The sequence below is a fragment of the Dreissena polymorpha genome, chromosome 5 (genome assembly GCF_020536995.1).
Source record: "Dreissena polymorpha isolate Duluth1 chromosome 5, UMN_Dpol_1.0, whole genome shotgun sequence".
NCBI lineage: Eukaryota > Metazoa > Mollusca > Bivalvia > Myida > Dreissenidae > Dreissena > Dreissena polymorpha.
In genome coordinates this window covers 98,852,732-98,875,884 of record NC_068359.1, presented here as the reverse complement: position 1 = coordinate 98,875,884, position 23,153 = coordinate 98,852,732, and the positions used below count along the sequence as shown (strand labels likewise).

At 36.2% G+C, this 23,153-nt stretch overlaps 1 protein-coding gene across 4 annotated transcripts in view; it reads left to right on the top strand.

Moving 5' to 3' along the window:
* The window catches only part of LOC127881057 (uncharacterized), a 101,013-nt gene extending 82,282 nt beyond the window's left edge, over positions 1-18,731 (top strand). For all 4 annotated transcript variants that reach the window (XM_052428654.1, XM_052428655.1, XM_052428656.1 and 1 more), the window contains 6 exons: positions 181-365; positions 4,175-4,223; positions 5,599-5,691; positions 6,588-6,698; positions 9,269-9,304; positions 15,226-18,731. In XM_052428654.1, the coding sequence (XP_052284614.1) occupies positions 181-365; positions 4,175-4,223; positions 5,599-5,691; positions 6,588-6,698; positions 9,269-9,304; positions 15,226-15,413 (662 nt within the window). In that variant the 3' untranslated portion in view covers positions 15,414-18,731. The remainder of the gene's footprint in view (positions 1-180; positions 366-4,174; positions 4,224-5,598; positions 5,692-6,587; positions 6,699-9,268; positions 9,305-15,225) is intronic.
* Positions 18,732-23,153: the final 4,422 nt, after the last annotated feature.

Here is a 23,153-nt window from a genome sequence, read left to right as displayed (position 1 = left end):
TATGCTTGAAGGGATGCCAATTAAGCTCAACTGTTCACTAAAATGTATGGTTTTCAATGGAAGTGTGGATGATCTGTCATAAAAATGCGCCTTTCGATGTCCAAAAATTTCATATCAGATGGTGTAAAAGTCTAACTCTACAGCACTTCCCTCCTTCTTAAAGTTTTATCACTGTCATAGGTACAAACGACCTGTGTCGCTGTTTCACATGTGATGGTGGACTACAACGCTGGGACAAGGATGACGACCCCTGGTTGGAGCATGCGCGCTGGTTCCCTCACTGTACGTACGTACGTGAAGTGAAGGGCCAGGACTACATTAACCTGGTGCTGGCGGCAGCAGAACAGGCTATGAGAGAGGATGAGGTAAGACAGGGATTTGGGATTTGAAATGTTTGGTGTTGAAAGTTACGATAAATATAGTTACGTTGTGTCTTGTTTTTATATCCCTGTAAACACGTTTGAGAGTGGGTATATTGGCAGGGTTTCACATTAACTTATTTTACAGCAAAACTATCGGACCAATTCCTCTTGAAATCTATTAGCCTAAATCTTGCTTGACCATAATTGAAGGAGCAAATAACCAAAATTGTGTCATATTGCATAATTACTACCTAATCAAGATTTATCAAAAAAAAATCAGTGAACATCTTGTTTAGATGCATGGAGTACAATAATACAATTTAAACTATTAAACCACATGGATTGTTTGTTAGCGTTTAACTCGGGGGGTCTTGCTAAGATTTTAAAACATGAGTTCTGAAACTCAGCACTTGAAAAAAATAAGGACTCCCAAAGGAAAAAGAAGAGGCCCAATAGACACATTTTATTCCCCATTCATATAGAAATGAAGCATTTTGCTTAACAAAACACCTCTTGACACTTGAAGGGATGTTATCTATGAACACTCAATACGCAAACATTCTCTGACCTCATGTTGACCTTGATATTGAACTTTTTCTGGACTTGAGACTTAAAGAAGGTCAAAAGTCTTAGTTAACCCAAATTGACAGCTTTGTCTTGCACCTTGCTATCAAGATTTCATACTTGCACGGATTTCATCTACGTGTATGAACACTCTCTAAACAACCACATCATCTTCCATCATTCTTACAGATATCGACCTTATGTTGGACTAAGAGTTATTCAAGTGAACAACTATGTCAATACTGACTAGGCTTCCACAGTGGCAATCAGAGTTTATTAAAGGCTGCAACTTGTTTCATCATTTGTTATCCACACATTCATGAGTTATCCCCTTGTAAAATTGAAGTGTTGTGAGGGTTTTAGTCATTCAATGTAGGGATTTTATCTCTATTCAGCTGATTTTCTCCTTTTAAGTATGAAGCTTCACTTATTGTTCTTAAAACTGTAATGCTTCTTGTAAATGATAAACAGTTTTGTTAACCTAACAAAGGGTGTAGGTTATTTTCCTACCCTGAAATGTTTCCCATATTGTTGCGTTCCGAGCGATAGTAAATATAACTTGGTGTTGTGTAACCTTCAATGGATCGACAGGCGACATTTACGTGTTTACAAAATTTATTCATGTAACATATGAACACAAATAACAATGGACCAATATGTTTTGTCAAATTGTCATTCAACAGTATGTAAAATAGCTTCCATTCACAAGCATTAGAATATGGGTGTGCAGTATCTAGGCTATACCAGTGATAATTTTTAACCAGGTTTTCCGAAGGAAAAAACTGGTTATTAGATTGGCGAATGCGGGCGGGCTGGCTGGCTGGCTGGCTGGCTGGCTGGCGGGCTGGCGGAACAAGCTTGTCCGGGCCATAACTATGTCGTTCATTGTCAGATTTTAAAATCATTTGGCACATTTGTTCACCATCATTGGACGGTGTGTCGCGCGAAATAATTACGTCGATATCTCCAAGGTCAAGGTCACACTTTGAGTTCAAAGGTCAAAAATGGCCATAAATGAGCTTGTCCTGGCCATAACTATGTCATTCATTGTGAGATTTTAAAATCATTTGGCACATTTGTTCACCATCATGGTACGGTGTGTCGCACGAAAGAATCACGTCAATATCTCCAATGTCAAGGTCGCCACGACTAATAATAGATTATTTTTTTTTAAACAAACTTACAAAGGGGGTTAATTTTGTTTGTTCATTTCAAAAGTTCAGTTTGAGTTTTCTCCCTTTATCAGATTTTTTTTTCACAATGAAAACCTGGTTTTGTGACAATTGTGTCCCTTGTTCATTTTAAACCGAGTTTTTAAAGTGTACATGTGCTGAAACAATGAGCTTTTTCCAAAAACAATGAGCTTTTTTGGATTTCAAGTTATAAATTTAAAAAAAACTTCAACGAATTTTTAATGATTCATAAACATTTAATTTTTAAAAGTAACTGTTATAACTAAAAACACATAACATTAACACTGAGTTCCGAGTTCAGTTCTATGAATAGAGCAGTAAAGTGGTATGATAAAGTAGCATGCTGTTTTAATGTTGTATTCTTAAAATTCTGATTTTGGCAGCGTTGGTGCATGCTGTTTCTCATGCCAGCGTCAGTGCATACCCCACAGTACATAAAGTCACCTTTACTTTGTATTTTAACCAACTATAATTTGTTTGCCATTTTGGCAAAAACTTGTTCGAAATAGTAGATGTACATGCCTCAATGACGCTCTCGGATGATGCTACATGTTTATTACTTTGGCAATTCGAAATGCAGCCTTCAAAGTTAATTGATCTTGACAGGGTTTTAATTTTTTGGGATGGCATTTTGACAGTTCAGAAAGCGGATGCGAACATTTGGATGGTTCTGCGTTGTGTTATTCAACCTTATAGTTCACGCACAAAGTAGAGAACCAGTATGAAACGCAGATACGAATGACGTAGTACACATATAGCCGGTGTTACAGTAGAAATTCCCTTTTGTGTTTCGATAAAATGCGGAAAAATTCGGGCCGTGTTAAGTATTGACAAGTATCTTTCTGATTTTGTCTTGAGAATCAATGCGCTTTTTAGATGCAGTAATTTTTGTCACATGCGCTTTTGGTAATTTTAATGCGCAAATAACGCAAAACGCACATGAAAAATTACCACTGCTATACATTTAATTCAGTAAAAAAAAAAATCTTCATTGTTTACATTGCGTAGATCGACTTAGAATTAAAACACTGCGAGCCTAACATAGACTTCAATGTGACACTATAATGCATAATAATTGTGTTATTCTTAATATAAGCTTTTACATTACAAGAAGAAGTTTAAAATATTCAAAATAATTTCATCATGAATGTTATTTTATTATTTACGTTATATTTATTATTTACTTCAACAAATTGAAGGAGTTTCCTTTAAGATGTTGCATTAAAAACTAAAACTGATTGAAAAATCAGTCCTTTATATACTAAGAGCTCTAGGTCGACCCAAAACATGGTCAGTCAACCACAATCGATGACCAAACGCTACTGACCTACCGATGTATGTAAATGTCGACCCAAATGATGGTCGACCAGACGCTCACAACCAAAATTATAGGTGGATGACATAAAATGTGATACAAGTATTCTACAGTTCCTAGGTAACGCGGGAAGCAATATGATGAATGAAAAAAATTCTGATTTTAACAACAAATTTAAGTATTATAAAAATGAGCTGTTTAAAACCATTTATGACAGATTTTAACAGCTCAAATATGGAATCTATTGCCTAGGACCTGATCTATCAAGTAAGTACCATGAAATTAACATACATGTAACTTGACTTTTAAACTGATATTTAAAAAGTAAGACATTTCTCTACTAAACAATGTTACCGTGGACATGAAACGGAGCGGAATTTATACTCAAGTATGAAAAAAAACATGGATTAAGGACTAAGGCCTGATTTTGGATATAACTGGAGCTTTGTTCTGGATCTTACGAAAATTGTGCTGTTATAAATTACTGGAAGGGCTAAACTTCTTGTGAGTTGTATCAGTAACAATATACAAAGCATGAAAGGAAGGTAAGTTTTTTTAGAATAATCACTACCCATAGTACATGTAGTAGATTGCATCAATATCACATTTGTATCAAAGCTCATTTCAAAGACTTTTTAATAGTTTCTCTTATTGTTATTTATTAGTTATTTTGGCAAGAAAAGAATGGTTTCCATATTGAGACCATGTGTTTCAGTACAAGTTGTTTGTGTATAATTCAGGAATCAGTTGTGATCCAAGGACTCCAAAGCACGGATTTACAGACAACAGGTATATTCATTTAACACACAGCCATGTCATGGAACAGCAGGGTTCGCCAAAACTTGAAAAATCTGTCAGTCATTTGGACTGACAGACTTGAAATTTTTGTCAGTCCGAATCAGTTTCTGTCAGTCCCACTGTCCGACTAAACTATAACAGCAAAACACAACAAAAGAGAGTACCTTTTAGGTGTTAATTGGTTTTGATCAAATTAAAATACAATAAAAACATGTCCAAAGTCGATATAATGAAACAATTATTATATTAATAATAAACCACATATAAACCAAAGGCATGTCAAACTGTTTTTAGCCTCCACAGCTCTACAAATCCGTGTTCTTGAAAAGTTAGGGTTACATCCAATCAAGTTTGACTTAATTGCACACACCCATTAACACTACTTTGGATGACTTCAATTTCTGTTTATTAGCCAATTTCCCAAGTTCTAAAACAGCACCTATTGTTAAAATATTTTCTCTTAGCTGAGGTGATTGATTTCCAGGTTCAATTAAATTAATGTCTTTCACACCTATTACTTGATAGAAAGGCCCATGATAATTACCACCATCCATTCTTGTTGTCTGAAATCACACAAAACATAATGCTACAATCTATCAACAACAAATTTACACATTTCGGAATTTTAAATTATCCGAAATATAGTACATTGGGTGGAAAAACTTCGTTTGATTTCAGAAATTGTTGGTATGTCAATTAAAATATATCCTTCCAAGAACAATATAATAATGAAACTATTAAACAGAAATGCTAACAAATGCCTGTTGAAACAAGTTTTCATGCGTTTTTTGTTGTGGAGAAATTAAATGGAACAAACAAAATGGCGGACGCACCCGGTTGCTTTTTAAACAAAGACCATTGATTTTGAACTCGCATGTGATAGTCAATTCTAATCCAACTTTAAATATCAAAACATCAAAATGAAGGTAACAAAAAAAGGATTTTGACAGAAGTTGAACAAAACGCATTTACCTTCTATTAATCCAATAGCACCTTTTATTAATCCAATAGCACATTATATACTTTGAGTGATCTTTTTGAAACCATTTTTCATCGGATTGTGTCGGTCAGTCGGACCGATTATCTTAAATCACTTGTCGGTCCTGAGAAAAATTTGCCCATCAGGACCGGCGGACCGACGGTTTTTGCGAACCCTGGAACAGTGGTATTGTAAATCACAAAGGTTGTTTTCCTCCACAAAGTAATGTCAGACCTGATCCTGTATTCACAACGTTTCTAAGCGAAATAAAAACTTAAGTTGTTTTGCTAGCAATATTAAATTGACACTGACCGTCATGCAGGAGTTTTGTTGATGTACGGGGTAGCTTTGTGTATTTATCCTCAGTGTGATAGCTGACCATTTCAGACCCGATGTCCACATCTGAGGCCCGGTCAGTGATAGAGATGGGGTATTCCAAGACAGCTGTCCAGCTGGCCATTCATGAGTACAATGGAAAGAGTGCGTAATACAATCACACTTTGAAATATATTAATCAAACCCAAAATAATTATGCCCCTTCTGAAGAAGCAGGGGTATTTTGCCTCGCAGCTTTTTGTCACTTGAAGACAGTTTTGTTTCTAAACTTCATTATAATACTATACTTACAATCATTCAAATAGGTGTATTGGTAACTTGCAAGGAAAAAAGGTAGACACCTGTTGATTTTGAAGTCAATAGGCCAAAGACCACGTTTACAGGGACATGTCAATTAGGTCTCTGCATGATGCCTAGGGAACACTTTGATCCATAAAACAAATACAGATGCAAGTTGTTAGGAAGAAAAGGAGTACAACTTTAAAATCAAAAGTTTAAAGGTCAAGGTCTCAGGATTTTTAAATATGCAAACTTTTCTCCATATAAATTTTGTGTGTGTGTGTGTTTTTCAAAAATACATAGTAAATGCTTCGATTTATAGTTATCCAAATCAGTATTTTGGTTGTTCTAAAGATGGCAGATTTCTACACAAATCTAGAAAATGTGTTCCACCTCGGTTCTTATTAAGTATGCTAGTATGTCTTGAGGTAAAAACAGAGCTTATTGATTTTGCTTTAAAGAGATTAAAGGTAAAATTTCTAGGGCATATAATGTTAAAAAATTTCTTAACAACTGTCTATGAACATTCGGCTGCAAGTTAGGGATGGTCATATATGTTTTACTGTTTGCAAACCTCTTTTGATGATTATTAGCTAATTAAAGGACTCTGCATTGAAAACTTAAGTTAAAGGGCCTGATAAAAAAGATAACAAGTTAAAGGGCCTGATAAAAAAGATAACAATCAAAAGAAGTCTTCTGGTATGTTTTTGAAGATTCATGTAATTTGTATCAAAATCAACTCTGCATCTCTGTCTTTTTAGATCCTACGAAAGGAGCGCTGAGTTTCAGTGCTGCTGATCTGGTCCAGATCTTGGTTGGCCGCCAGGAGCGCGGGGAGGAAATACCACAGGACCTGCCATCTGAGGAGCTAGGTAAAACTGCAGTCTGGAAAACCTTAGAGCATGGCTTGTTTGTGTTGTTGCACTCTCAGAATTGTTGTCCCCTATCGGTTTTACCGGAGGGGACTTATGGTTTGCGCTCTGTGTGTCAGTCTCTCTGTCTGTCCGTCACACTTTTCTGGATCCTGCGATAACTTTGAGAGTTCTTAATATTTTTTCATGAAACTTGCAACATGGATAGATGGCAATAAAGACATTATGCACGTCATTTCATTTTGTTCCTACGTCAAAAATTGTGGTTGCTATGGCAACCAAAAAAAATCTAAAAATGGTGGAATTTCTGACAATGGTGGAGCCGGTAGGGGACCATATTGCTTGATAATAATAGCCTTGTTATTACTAAAATATATTTTAAAAAATCACAAATTTGGTATTGTTGTTTGAAGTAATTGGTTAATGACATGCATTGGCATGGTATCATGGATAATTTAGTTTGAGCTAATTTACTAACCTTCCAGATTTCAAATATAATTGTAGGAAGTGAATGTGTTCCACTGTCTGAGTTGATTACATTTACAAATGCAAATGTTAAATAACTAAGTGAAATGTATAAATATCGGTCTGTTTTTGAAAGTTTTTCGAGGAACACTACTACATACATTTGTCCATGTTTTTATGTCCCCCACCACTATAGTGGGGGACATATTGTTTTTGCCCTGTCTATTGGTTGGTTGGTTTGTTTGTGCAAACTTTAACATTTGCCATAACTTTTGCAACATTGAAGATAGCAACTTGTGTTATTCATACAGCTGAACGTATTAATCGGTGAAGTGTCAAGGTCATATACTTAAAAATGCCTATACCTTTTTAACTTTTGTACATAGCATGTCAAAAATTTGCCATAACTTTTGCAGTATTGATCATAGCAACTTCATATTTCAAGGTCATCCTTCAAGGTCAAAGGTCAAATACCGTAAAACGTTGTGTATAAGGCGCAGTTTTTTACCCCCAAATTTGATTTAAAAAACTTGATGCGCGTTATGCACAACTACAGCCATGCCAAGACATTTTTTCCCTGTCAGTTACACAGTTACGGTAATTCGGACCATTCTGCTCCCCGTTGATTTAACTTCAACTATGTTAATAATTGTGTCATATTTACGATCTGAATATAGATGGACAAAAGTTATAAAGTTAACATTAGTATTTTCTTTCTTTTTCAGGTACGTACAGAGCATCAAAATCAAATAAACTTGAAGAAGAAAATGAAAAACAAGGAAGCCATTTTTATTTAAATGTTATTGTTTTTTCCCCACAATATTATACCCTACTGTACTAGGGTTACACAATACATTTGGGGGCACTTGTCGATTTACAACAGTATGTCGGCAAGGTCTTTCTCGATATTTATGATTATTTTCATTGCTTTTCAAATGTGTTAATAAAATTGATGTTGTGTTTGTTTGCACGTTTACATACGTCTTGTCAAGGTTGGAGATGTGATTATCGAGTAATTTGCGTCATCTGTCAAGTTTTGTGTAGCTGGGCTTTTATCAAAACATGCGAACCGGCAAACGGGATCACACCTCCATTGTTTGTTTATTGCGTGTAATGTCAGTAAGGGTGTTGAGAAGTTTGAGTCGTTAAAGTTACCTGTCAATTTAACTGAGCAACACAATGAGCAATAAACAACACACTTCAACATGAATAAATACTGTACATTTGTCATTTTTAATCATTACAAAAAACATCTATATTGCATAGACGCTCGAAATAACGCGCGAGATCGGCAATGTAAATAAAACGATTTTCAGTTACCGGTAGCCTATGGTACGGATTTTTGCCACGTTTCTTGCATCAAAAACTTTTTTTCCCCATTTTTTTGCTTCAAAAAGTTGATGCGTGTTGTACACAAATGCGCGTGATACACAGCGTTTTACGGTATATGGGTCAAAATCGTTTATTTAATATATACTACATAGCAACTTCATATTTGGCATGCTGGGGGGCATAGTGTTTCTCAAACACATCTTGTTTTTATGCCCCCGGATCGAAAGATAGGAGTAGATTGTTTTTGGCCTGTCTGTCTGTCATTGTGTCAGTCAGTCATTGTATGTGTGTGTCACAAAACTTTAACCTCGGTTTAAGTTTTATAACTTTTGCAATATTGAAGATAGCAACTTCATATTTGGCATGCATGTGTATCTCATGGAGCTGCACATTTTGAGTGGCGAAAAGTCAAGGTCATCCTTCAAGATCAAAGGTCAAATATCACTGTATTTTTCGTTCCTAAAACTTTAACCTTTGTTAAAGTTTGGTCATAACTTTTTGAATATTGAAGATAGCAACTTGATATTTGGCATGCATGTGTATCTCATGGATCTGCACATTTTGAGTGGCTAAAGGTCAAGGTCATCGTTCAAGGTCATCGATCAAATTTATGACTTCAAAGCAGCACAATTGGGGGCATTGCGTTTCTGACAAACACATCTCTTGTTTATGTAAGTTATGTGAATACCCGGTGTGTACTTAAATGCAATTGGGAGATCTTTGTTTGCCTACTATATAACATGAAGTGTTTTATGCCCATATCTATTTTCCAGGTGCCTCAGGCAGTTCACAACAGGCAGCAACTGCAGGTCTGTATGAAATCTGTTAGATTTGGTTTGGTTGTATGGGTTTGGAGGCTAGGAGATTGGCTATATATTTTCAATGAAGTCCTTCTAGTGATCTAGTGCCTTTCATGTTCGTCACCTGTGTTGGCTTCCCTCTTGAGGCATGTCAGTTTGGTTGGTGGTCTGGTCACCATACAGAACTGCTAGGGTTTCTTCTTTGCATTCTGGATTATCTGATGTTGAACAAGGCCAAAATCCAAACCAAATATAATTTTCAGTTACAAATATATTCAGCTATTTTTATGTCCCCCAGTCTATACTGGGATCATATTGTTTTTGCCCTGCCTGTTTGTTTGTTTGCATCAAACTTGAACATTTTCCATAACTTTTGCAATATTGAAGATATCAACTTTATATTTGGCATGCATGTGTATCTCATGGAGCTGCACATTTTGAGTGGTGAAAGGTCAAAGGTCAAATATATGGGGGGGATAAAGTGTTTAATAAACACATCTTGTTTCAACTAAGATTTCAAATTCGACCCCACCTATCTACTTGTGGTTGAACTCGGAAGTGGTGCCATGGACACTCAGTGCAGGGAGACCTTTGTAATCCACATCAATCAGTTATTGTGCTCAGTACTGGCACATACTTTGTGAGCCTCTTATGGTTATTTATATTGCTGATAAGTAACATTGCAACTGTTACAATTACATGCAGTCTCATTACTTGAATACTTTACAATCAATAATCAAATCTAACCCAGAAACTTTCTTCAGTTGTAAAGATTTTATTATGCCCCCCTGTAGGGTGGCATATAGCAGTTGCAATTATGATTGTCAATATAATAACTGTTTTCCAGAGGATTTTTAAGAAACGCTTTCAGATATTGTGCTGATATTTGGTATATGAGTCTACCTACATATCCTACAGATGAAGTGTGAAACATCTTCCAGTCCATTGATTTTTAGCTCGGCGTTTTCAGAGAAAACCCGAGGTATTGTCATAGCCAGCTCGTCATGTCGTCCGCCGCCCGCGTCGTGCTAAAACCTTAACATTGGCTCTAGAATCAAATGTATCTTATGTAGATGCACCTTGATGAGTTCTACACGCCACACCCATTTTGGAGTCACTAGGTCAAGGGGCAAGGTCACTGTGACCTCTTGGAGAAAAAAAATTGTAACAAGCTTTCATTTATTCAAAACTGCACCCGTAGCCGAGCGTGGCACCCTTTATGCGGTGCTCTTGTTTATGCTCCCAACGGGCGGCATATAGTATTCCCACAGTTGGTCTGTCTGTCCATCCGTCCGTCCATCACACCGCCATAGGCGGAGGGATATTGTTTTGGCGTTGTCCGTCTTTCTGTCAGTCCGGCACTTTTGTGTCTGGAGCCATTACTTGGAAGTTCTTTGGCGGATTTCATTGAAACTTGGTATGAGTATATATATATGGATAAGAGGATGATGCACGCCAAATGGCATTGTACACCATCTGTTAATAACAGAGTTATGGCCCTTGGTATCTTAAAAAAATGCTTTTGTGAGTGTCAAATAGAACACTTTTGTGTCCAGAAGCATATTGGCGGAGGATATCAATTCAACGAAATTGCTTGTTGTATCTGCTCTCTAATTCAAGTAGTTCTCATCCGATCTTCATCAAACTTGGTCAGAAGTTGTATCTAGATGCTCCCTAGGCCAAGTTCAAACATGGGCCATGCTGGGCCCAAAACTAGGTCATGTGGTCGTTTTGTGCGTTTTAAACATTCAGCGTGGTGTCCGCTCTCTAATTCAAATAGTTTTATTCCGATCTTCACCAAACTTGGCCACAAGTTTTATCTAGATAATGTCTAGGCCAAGTTCGAACATGGGCCATGCCGGTCCAAAAACTAGGTCACGGGGTCAAAAACTAGGTCCAGCATGGTGTCCGCTCTATATTTCAAGTAGTTTTCATCCGATCTTCACCAAACTCGTTTAAAAGTTTTATCTAGATGATCTCTAGGCCAAGTTCGAACACGGGCCATGGGGGGCCAAAAGCTAGGTCACGAAGTCACTTAGTGCGTTTTAATTAAAAAAATAAAAATAAAAATTATACTTATAAATATCCAGCATGGTGTCCACTTTCTAATGCAAGTATTTTCATCCGATCTTGCCAAACTTGGCCACAAGTATTATCTAGACGATCTCTAGGCCAAGTTTGAACATGGGCCATGCGGGGCCAAAAACTAGGTCACGGGGTCACTAAGTGCGTTTTAAACATTCAGCATGGTGTCCGCTCTGTAATTCAAATAGTGTTTATCTTATTTAAATAGCAAACACTTGTTATGCAGCAAACTAATAGTTTAATAAAATGAAGGCGATGTATATCTCAAAAACATTTACACAATTATGCTTCAATGTAGTGACAAAGTTACAGTTGGGCGCATCCGTGTCATGTGGACACATTTCTTGTTTAGAAGTTATGTGCCTTGGTTTTAGACATTGTTTCTGAAATATCTGTTTTCCAGAGTGTTTTTTTTACCCAACATTTTCAGACAATGAGCTGATTTTTTATATATGAGTCTACCTACATGACCTACAGATGAAGTGTGAAATTTGTTTAGGTTCATTGTTTTTTAGCTCCACTGGCCAGAGGCCAGCGGGGCTCATGGCATGGTCCTGTGTCCGTCGTGCGTGCGTGCGTCCGTCCGTCCGTGCGTTAACTTTTTCTTAAAACATCTCCTAAACTACTGGTCCAATTCTGATGAAATTTCTCAGGAATGTTCCTGGGGTGAACCTCTTCCAAATTTGTTCAAATTATGCTCCTGGGGTCAAATTTGACCCTGCCCCGGGGGGTCAAAAATTGAAAATTGTCTTATATTAGGCCTATTGAAAACTTTAAAAATCTTCTCGCCCATAACCATTGGGCCTAGGGCTACCAAATTTGGTATGTAGTGACATGTTATAGTTCTCTACCAAGTTTCTTCAAATTATGACCCGGAGGTCAAATTTGACCCTGCCTCGGGGGGTCAAAAAATTGAAAATTTGCTTATATAAGGCCTATTTTGTGAAAACTTTAAAAATCTTCTTGTCCATAACCATTGGGCCTAGGGCTACCAAATTTGCTATGTAGTGACATCTTATAGTCCTCTACCAAGTTTCTTCAAATTATGCCTTGGGGTCAAATTTGACCCTGCCCCGGGGGGTCAAAAAATTGAAAATTTGTTTATATAAGGCCTATTTTGTGAAAACTTAAGAAATCTTCTTGTCCATAACCATAGGGCCTTGGGCTCCCAAATTTGCTATGTAGTGACATCTTATAGTTCTCTACCAAGTTTCTTTAAATTATGCCCCTGGGGTCAAATTTGACCCTGCCCTGGGGGTCAAAAAATTGCAAATTTGCTTATATAAGGCCTATTTTGTGAAAACTTTAAAAATCTTCTCGTCCATAACCATTGGGACTAAGGCTACCAAATTTAGTATGTAGTGACATTTTATAGTCCTCGACCAAGTTTCTTCAAATTATGCCCCTGGGGTCAAATTTGACCCTGCCCTGGGGGTCAAAAAATTGAAAATTTGCTTATATAAGGCCTGTTTTGTGCAAACTTTAAAAATCTTCTTGTCCATAACCGTATGGCATAGGGCTACCAAATTTGGTATGTATTGACATCTAATAGTCCTCTACCAAGTTTGTTCAAATTAAGCCCCTGGGATCAAATTTGACTGTTCCCCAGGGGTCACAAAATTGAACATATGCTTATATTGGGCCCATTTTGTGCAAACTTTAAAAATCTTCTTGTCCATAACTATTGGGCCTATTTCTACCTAATTCGGTATGTAGTGACATCTAATAGGTCTCTACTTAGTTTGTTCAAATTATGTCTCGGGACAAATTTGACCCTGCCCCAGGGGTCACAAAAATGAACATTTGCTTAAATAAGGCCTATTTTGTGCAAACTTAAAAAATCTTCTTGTTCATAATTATAGAGCCTAGGGCTACTAAATTTGGTATGTACTGATATCTAATAGTCCTCTACCAAATTTGTTCATGACTCGCAGATGACCCCCTATTGATTTTCAGGTCAAAGGTCAAGGTCACGGTGACCCGAAATAGTAAAATGGTTTCCAGATGATAACTCAAGAATGCTTATGCCTAGGGTCATGAAACTTCATAGGTACATTGATCATGACTGGCAGATGACCCCTATTGACTTACAGGTCACTAGGTCAAAGGTAAAGGTCACGGTGACCCGAAATAGTAAAATGGTTTCCGGATGATAACTCAAGAACGCTTATGCCTAGGATCATGAAACTTCATAGGTACATTGATCATGACTCGCAGATGACCCCTATTAATTTTTAGGTCACTAGGTCAAAGATCACGGTGACCCGAAATAGTAAAATGGTTTCTGGATGATAACTCAACAACGCTTATGCCTAGGATCATAAAACTTCATAGGTACATTGATCATGACTCGCAGATGACCTCTATTGATTTTCAGGTCACTAGGTCAAAGGTCAAGGTAACGGTGACTCAATTTAGAAAAATGGTTTCCAGATGATAACTCAAGAAGGCTTACGCCTAGGATCATGAAACTTAATAGGTACATTGATCATGACTCGCAGATGACCCCTATTGACGTTCAGGTCACTAGGTCAAAGGTCAAGGTCACGGTGACTTTACACAATAAAATGGTTTCAGGATGATAACTCAAGAAAGCTTATATGCTTTGGATCATGAAACTTCATAGGTACATTGATCATGACTCGCAGTTGACCCCTATTGATTTTGTGGTCACTTGGTTAAAGGTCAAGGTCACAGTGCCAAATAACATATTCACACAATGGCTGCCACTACAACTGACAGCCCATATGGGGGGCATGCATGTTTTACAAACAGCCCTTGTTATATTTTTAGATGATGCTTTACAAAGAAAGATGCTACTTTTGTATTTGTTATAAATGTGTGAAAGGCTCTTAAAGAGAACCAGAGATTATTAACCCTTTGCCAAACACTAACAGGATTTTACAGGTTTGTAGCTGACGACTTTATAAATAATTGTGATAAATTCACAATTGTCACAATTATTTCTACCCTACCTGTTCATTTCTTTCAGATTCCCTTACAATTTAATTGTCGTCTGCAACCTCTTTCGAATTGGGAAAGTCCAAAATGTGTCGTTTGGTCAAGGGTTAAGGTATTTTGATTCATATGGGTCTTGTGAATCTGTTTCAAATCAAATGCATAAATTTTGATCTTCAGCATCTAAAAATATGTGAAATAGAAAGAACGACAATATCTTTTGGAGAGATAAATGTACCTACGTTATAAGCAAAGGACCTGTGCAACAATTCCCGGGCTTTTTAGTCTGTTTAGTTAACACGGTAGTAACTTTTTCCATATATAAAAATGCTCACCCTTCCAACTTTCAGCGCCCAGTGGGAAGAGGGATAGGAAGAGAAAGTCACATGCTTGAGTACATTTTAACCCATGCGCATTGCACGTTTTTTTTGCATAAAAAAACAGTGGAGCGATACAGGGCCATCATGGCCCTCTTGTTGGAAAATGTATGGGGCTTGGACATACAAATATTCTCTATAGAATCGTTTTCCGGATGTTCTTTACGTAGCGCTCTCAGATATTGAGCTGATGTTTGGTATGTGAGTCTACCTTCATTACCTACAGATGAAGTTTGAAATACATTGCGGTGCATTGATTTTTGGCGAAGTTGTAGGCCTTGGACTTAGAACTTATCTGTAATATAACCTTTTTTTAAAGCAAAGCTTTCAGATATTGAGTTGATTTTTGGTATTTGTGTATATCTACATGACTGATGAGGTGCGAGTTTTGTTTTGGTACATTGATTTTTGGCTAAGTTATGGGCCTTGATTTCTCTAAAATAGCTGCTGTGGGACTTCAAAGCGCAGCAAGGGCATTGTGTTTCACAAAGGCAGATCTTGTTGTTTCAGATCCTATAGTTGAAAACCGCCGCCTCAAACACATACTGAAGTGTCTGAAATGTCAAGAGAACGACTGCAACATGCTGCTACTCCCCTGTACCCATCACCGCCTGTGCGAGGAGTGTGCACAGAATGTCACCCACTGTCCAGTGTGTGGTCGAAAGGTGGAGGATAAAGTTAAAACATTCATGTCATAGTTTGGGCTGACTTCAGTACAACAGTGATAAGTCTAGCTTACAACTAGACAAACCTAGCATCTAATGACCATACCAAAGAAAGCCTATGACAGAAAAGTAAAGATAAGATTATGGAAACAAAATCTGACAATGAAGAATGTTAAAGAAAAAAGGTCTCATTCTAAAGCAACAACTTCCCTGCCTTTAAGAGAGTGGTTCAAGTTTTAAGTTTTGCAAATATATCAAAATTGTGTATTGCACTGGCTGTTGTATGTGATCGTTAGTAGATAATCTTTTGTTTATCACTTAATTTTAACACTTTTTGTTTTACATTTTTCAGGTATTTATGGTTGAAGGTCTTTCATAGCCATTTTTTTACCATCCAACACTACCATCCAATCTGCTGCAATTTCAATAGGCTTTTTTTTTGGTGTGCTTCTAAGATACGGTCTGAAGCCCGTTTTGGATAAGGTCACAAATGATTAAATATTGAAATAATGATACTTATTGTTACACTCGAAAAGGCTGCTATTTCATACAATTCTTTTCTTAGTGCCCCCCTCCCTCCCCCCAAAAAAGCACACCATGTTAAAATTGTGTAAACCAAGCTTATAAACTTATTCATATCTTGAGATGTTCGTTTTGATAAATTAAAAGAGGTTGTCAATTGAATATTTAATCCTTAGACCTTAAACAATCAAATAGGGACAGGTCGCTGTTGTACTGCCAGTTTCTGTTGCTTTTTGTTGTCACAACATTCATTTCTTTCTAGCATATGCATTGTACAATGAAAATTTTCTTCTAAGTATATTTACTTGATATGTGTTTAATCAGCAATGTTGTGTACATGAAGAGCACTGAAACTTTGAATATTTGCGCTGTCCACACGTAGTACATTTTTCTGAAATGTCTGTAATGACAATACAATTTTGGCTCTAATGTGCGTTTGGACGGCGCAATAGTCAGCTCCTCCCATCAGTGAGTTGGCTTCATAATACATAAGTGTGTCAAAAATACTGTACAATTTAGAATATTGTATGATTTATATGCTAAAAAAAAAGTACAAAACACAAAAAAAAAATATAAAAAACAAACAAACATTCATTATATTGTATGATAATAAAAAAGTAAAAAAAAAAAACATTAAAAAAAAAAAATATATAAAAAGAACAAATTCCTTACAAGATTATGTACATTTTATCATTCATGCTCTAATATTACCTAATGTTTATCCTATTTTTTATATCAGCCAACATAATAAAAAAGTCACCTTTGTTATTCTGTTGGCTGATATTGTATTCATTTGAACTGACTTGAAGCTTGCATCATGCTAACTCACTGCTGGGTGTACTATGTCGTGTTTGTTCTGTTGTTTTTTTTAATGTATTTTTGTATTATAGTTATTGTGTTTAAAATAACTGTTTCTGTTTGTCATATTGTGCATATTCTGCTGTAGATGTGCTTGTTTGTGTTTGTAATTTTACTAGTGTTACACTAGTTTTTCCTTATTGAAGTATAAATAGAATTGCAAATTGAGCAATATGGTCGTTGGTATATGGTATATGGTAGCATATATAATGTTGACACATGATTAACTGTGTCGTTTAATCAGATGACTTGAAAGACTCTTAAAAGAGTTTTGCATTTAATTTGCTTACTGTATTCCTTCAAATATAGTTTGGCAATGGATTGTCTAATGGCTGTGTTGTTGTTGTTTTTTCATGTCCCCCACCACTATAGTGGGGGACATATTGTTTTTGCCCTGTCTATTGGTTTGTTTGTGTGTTTGTTTGCGCCAACTTTAACATTTGCAATAACTTTTGCAATATTGAAGATAGCAACTTGATATTTGGCATGCATGTGTATCTCATGGAGCTGCACATTTTGAGTGGCGAAAGGTCAAGGTCATTCTTCAAGGTCAAAGGTAAAAAAAATAATCCAAGGGAAGTAACAAGCTTTAAAGGGAGATAATTTATATTTATAATTTGGTAGGTACAGATTATTTATACTAGAAAAGTAATATTTTTTAAAGGGATATAATAAAAAAAAAATTAATAAATCAAAGCGGCACAATAGGGGGCATTGTGTTTCTGACAAACATCTCTTGTTTTATATGTGATTAAAAAGCAAGAGATAGTACATTTTGTCGCTATTGTTGTTGTTGTTTTGACGTATGAGTATTGTAACTACACGGACAGATGCATGCCAGAGTCGTTACGTCAGATTGATGGATAAGCGCATTTTTGCAGGGGATTGTTACGATGGATTCCAGGTCGCGTCTGCATCAAAACAAAATATTCAGCTCACATATAAAAATTTGGTATTATAACCCGACTAACAGACTCAATGCAGCATAATAATAACATGTATCAATTACCACTTGTTGCAAGGGATTTGACTTTGCTTGGAAATTTCTGCAAACTCAACTTTAATTACGTATTTTTAACTGAACTTATAAATTCAAGTCAGAGTTATAACATTTAGGGTTAGTCTCATTTTTGTGACAGACTTCACGTTGCATGTGAATATAATTACATTAATGAAACAGTTGGTATTTAAACGAATTTTAATGATATATTTCCATCTCAAGTACATTATATCTTGAATGTAATTATTACACTTCTGTACCGCACTATTATTTACACGCATGTTTATGCGTCATGAGATCGTGCACATGCAGGGTGCAGAATCAACGGGGGTTTCAGGGGTTTACACACGGGCTGGGCAGAATGTAATCACCCCGTTAAGAACTTCATTTTTGCAAATATCTCAAGTTATTGAACTACACTTGAAAAAATCTATAGTGCATAAAAGAAAGTTTTTCTTGCAGTTTGTGCCGATATATTAAGGTATGAAAATTAATCATAAAATACATCTGAAATCGGTGACAAAATTTCACCTTGCGTGAAACATAACGGGGTGTACAATGAATGCAGTAAAAATGGAATTTTATAACACATCCTTATTATTATTATTAAATAAATAAAGTAATTCTGATGTATTTCACATTGCCATAAGCAGCATAAAAATCGTTTATGCAATAGTTAAAATTCTTAAGAAAACTTGTTTAAAAAAGTTATTTAAAATAAATCACCACTTACCGTCGTGTATAAATCCATTAAAGTTAAAAGGTGGAACCCCAAAAAGTCACGTGATCCTGCACCATGACATGGCATTATAATAAACTTAAGTGTGGTGGATAGCATGCCCACATCCAATAAATTTGTATCTGGTGTCCACTGTCATATTATGTTTAATTGTGGTTTGTTAAGATGGATGCAAATATACACCTTCAATATACTTAGTAGAATTTGTTGTAAATAAAAAAAAAGTTATAAGCTTTTCTGCGTTAGTATTTGTATGGTGTAGTGAATATATTTGGATATCGTGTATAAAACTTAGCAGGGCCGGTATTTGCCAACCCATTCTTAGCCTTAAGAATACAGAATACACTTAAAACCAAGAAAAATATGTTTAGTGTTGAATATGTCAAGGATACCACTGGTGATTATGTCATTACCAACATGTTCTACACGAAAAATGACCTAAATAGTGGTGGTTAATGCCAAGTTTGATTCAAAATTAAAGCAAATAAAATATATTCAGATTTTAATAATATTTTTATACTTAAGTCTAAGAATCGTTTGGTGAACAAGCACCAAGCAGATGTTTGTCGTGACATTCCCAGGCCGTTTTTCGACATTTATTAAAGAGCCATTATGGCATTATATCGCTCAAGTTAATTATTTCAATGTCTTGAGTGTCAAACTGATTCCATTTGTTACCGGTAGCTACCCGTTAAATTATTTTCCTATAAAACAAAGAAACAAGGTTAACTCCTACAGGTTAACGATATATATTATTTTAAAATTTGATAGGAGCCTTACTCGAAACCAGGGCGATGAGTTTGAAATTGAGATCAAAGACACCGTTGCCTACTAATATGCATTAACAGAGGGTAATATAATCACATAACGAACAAGAAAGCGACGTCCATTCCGAGACAAGGATTTTTCGCTGTTTTAAACCCCTTATAACGTTTATTAATTTTTAAAATGCCGCTCACTTTCCTGCCATATAAGCAAGAAAGTAATAAGAATTTATTATCCCCCGCCATAGGCGGAGGGATATTGTTTTGGCGTTGTCCGTCCGTCCTTCTGTCTGTCCGGCACTTTTGTGTCCGGAGCCATATCTTGGAAGTGCTTTGGAAGATTTCATTGAAACTTGGTATGAGTACACGTGTATATATATATGGATAAGAGGATGATGCATGCCAAATGGCAGTGTACACCATCTGTTAATAACAGAGTTATGGCCCTTTGTATCTTGAAAAAAATGCTTTTTTGTGTCCGGAGCCATATCTTGGAAGTGCTTTAACGGATTTCATTGAAACTTGGTATGAGTATATATATGGATAATATATATGGATAAGAGGATGATGCACGCCAAATGGCATTGTACACCATTTGGATAATAAAGGAGTTATGGCCCTTTGTATCTTGAAAAAATGCTTTTTGTGTGTGTCCGAAGACATATCTTGGAAGTGCTTTGACGGATTTCATTGAAACTTGGTATGAGTATATATATGGATAAGAGGATGATGCACGTTGGCGTTCTCCATCCGTCCAGAAATTTTTTTGTGTCCATAAGTATATTGGCGGGGGATATCAATTCAATGAATTTGCTTGTGTATTATTGTTCGCGCTTGACTTGATTCGCTACGAAATTTCTCTGCGGGATCACTAATTACAGCTACCATTAAGAAAATTCTTGATCGTCACGTGATTATCCCCACTGATTAAGTTGGACCAAACGACTATGAGAAATTGTCATGCGATGCGTGGGGACATTTAAACCACATAGCTCAGGCACTGCCGCAGGACACCTGTGCTTGTTTTGTCACCATGCAAGGTCTCATATACACACGACCACGAAACATTTTTAGGAATTCAATTTTAAAGCTTTGCATCCCACAGCCGTACACCTTGCACAAGCTGAATATCGAATTCTTAAAATAAAGGTTCAGGCGCCGCATACATAAAAACCTAACCTCGGTTCCGGCTTGCTGCAAGACAATAATAAATGAGCGCATGGTGACCGTAAGGCGTCATTTACATAGAAGACATGTCTAAGATTATGAGATTGGCGTTTGGAACAATATCGTCATATTTGTTCTTAAGAAATAATGTCATATGCAATAGTAGTGGCAAACTTTTACCGAAACTGGTTAATTGCCAGGCGGCATGACGATGGAAAAAAATGTTCATGTTGTGGTTTAAATGTGCTACACGTCACATTCCGCATCATGGTAATACTAATAGCTGAACAACTTCCTACGATGCTGATCCCAATGGACTGTTTCTAGACGTCGCTTTATGTTTGATGAGTTTGACGCGTCTGTAGTTTGCAATTCTATCAAATGTGGTCGTTTAACATGACATCAATGTGCATTTGTATATGAAAGGGAAGTATCCATCTTAAACAAACGAATATACAAATTATGTAATAACCATCTTACTTAGATTTATTTAAAGGAAAAGATCGGTGATTATCCGCTTAAGTGCGTCGGAAGCAACACATTTCTCATGAACAGTTGGATCGTAAACCTTGGTTATATATATATATATATAAGTCAATACTGTTGGCAATGATCGTTAGTCAGCTGACAAAATCCCGTGGAATGAGGAATAAACACTGCTGCAATTCTACCACGGTGCACTTCGAAAAAGCGTCAGGTGGTCCCATGAACAAGTCACTAAGTGGTAAATCAAATAAGGTTGTGAACACTCCAATCTTATTTAATGTGTTATTATGGGTGTTACTAATCAAGTGTTATTGTTATATTCGAACATCTTTGCACTTGACCTTTTTAAAATCATCATATCTTCAACTCGGATGTGCGACCTTGAGCCACTTTATCCTCTAGTTTTTTCGAACGATGCTTTGTTGCTTCAAAAGGGTACTTTTGTACGCGCTTCGATTTATCACTGTAGCATTTAATTTCAAAATAACATGTGTTAAGAATGTATATATTGCACTTTCATGAATTACATATACTTACATGTATTTTCTTTTTTTTTTTTTGCCCCCGGCAGGATGGCATATAGCAGTTGACCTGTCAGTCTGTGCGTCCGTCCGAAAACTTAAACATTGGTCGTAACTTTTGCAATATTGAAGATAGCAACTTGATATTTGGCATACATGTGTATCTCATGGAGCTGTACATTTTGAGTGGTGAAAGGTCAAAGGTCAAATATATGGCGTCTGTCCGTCCGTCCGAAAACTTTAACATTGGTCATAACTTTTGCAATATTGAAGATAGCAACTTGATATTTGGCATGCATTTGTATCTCATGGAGCTGCACATTTTGAGTGGTGAAAGGTCAAGGTCATCATTCATGGTCAAAGGTCAAATATATGGCGTCTGTCCGTCCGTCCGAAAACTTTAACATTGCCCATAACTTTTGCAATATTGAAGATAGCAACTTGATATTTGGCATGCATCTCATCTCATGGAGCTGCACATTTCCAGTGGTGAAAGGTCAAGGTCATCCTTCAAGGTCAAAGGTCAAAAAACAAAATCCAAAGGAAGTAACAAGCAGGTACAGATCATTTTCACAAGGGAAGTAATATTTTTTTAAAGGATATAATAAAAATAAAAAATATTATTTCAAAGCGGCGCAGTAGGGGGCATTGTTTTTCTGACAAACACATATCTTGTTAAAAATTAATTCTATAATTAAAAAACTAGTTTCAGAATGAAAATAAAATCAATTTATTGAATCATCAGCTAAAATGTCCTGTAAAATAATTTCACATATCCAAAAAAGGGCATGGTGTGGGTCCAGTGGGGAAGGGTGGGATCTTGGGGTGGCAGGGTGCTTGGCCACTCTGTTTAGGCCTAGCTTGAGCATTGTTTTCGTCCATTTCAGATTAATCTTAGATTAAACTGAGATTATATTTAAACAATCTTAGTCACCCCTACCATACAATGTTAAACCCATCCAAAAAGGTGCGGCTACTCTGCAGTCATTGCCCAGTTATGTTTTCGCGCCTTCTATTGTTTTCTAGCTTACCAAGGTAAACGTATGTTAGCCTTCAGAATTGATTTGATAACAAATATTGCACATTTTAAGTGGTAGTTCGTAAATTGCTTCGTGATATTTCACTTGTTTCGTTTTGTCGAATGTGTACGTACAAAACTAATTAATACATAGTTTATTGATTTTTCAATACCTTAAATTGTACTTATATTAAACTTCTATTCATAGTAAATCTTGTTATAGTGTAAACATATTTACTACACAATCTTTGTTAGGAAAAGTGTCAAACGATTGCTATTTCGAACATTTATATATGTCCAACTGTTTTTAATGTCCAAAACAATTGCGCAATAGCGGTGTTGAACTTTATTTTAGTTCAAAGAAACACTTTTATTTGTATCTCCTGTTATTCCAATTGCTGCCTTAAATCCTTTAAACTGATACTCGATTAATGTAATACCTCGTGTCGTAAAAAATGGTGTACCTCTCAACAAATTCAGCTTTTCTTGGTCAATGATAGTGTTGTGCTCATCACCCAGGCGTGGCACACATGCCAAATATAAAAAGGTCGCTCATGCACAAGGCTTTTTAACTGCTTTCTTGCACGATCATACTTTTCAATTTTAAAACAATTGGTGTAAGCAGACAATTCTTTATGAATAGGCATTATTTGATAAATCACAAAGGAACGACCTTGTCATCAAAGATTTAAATTTAA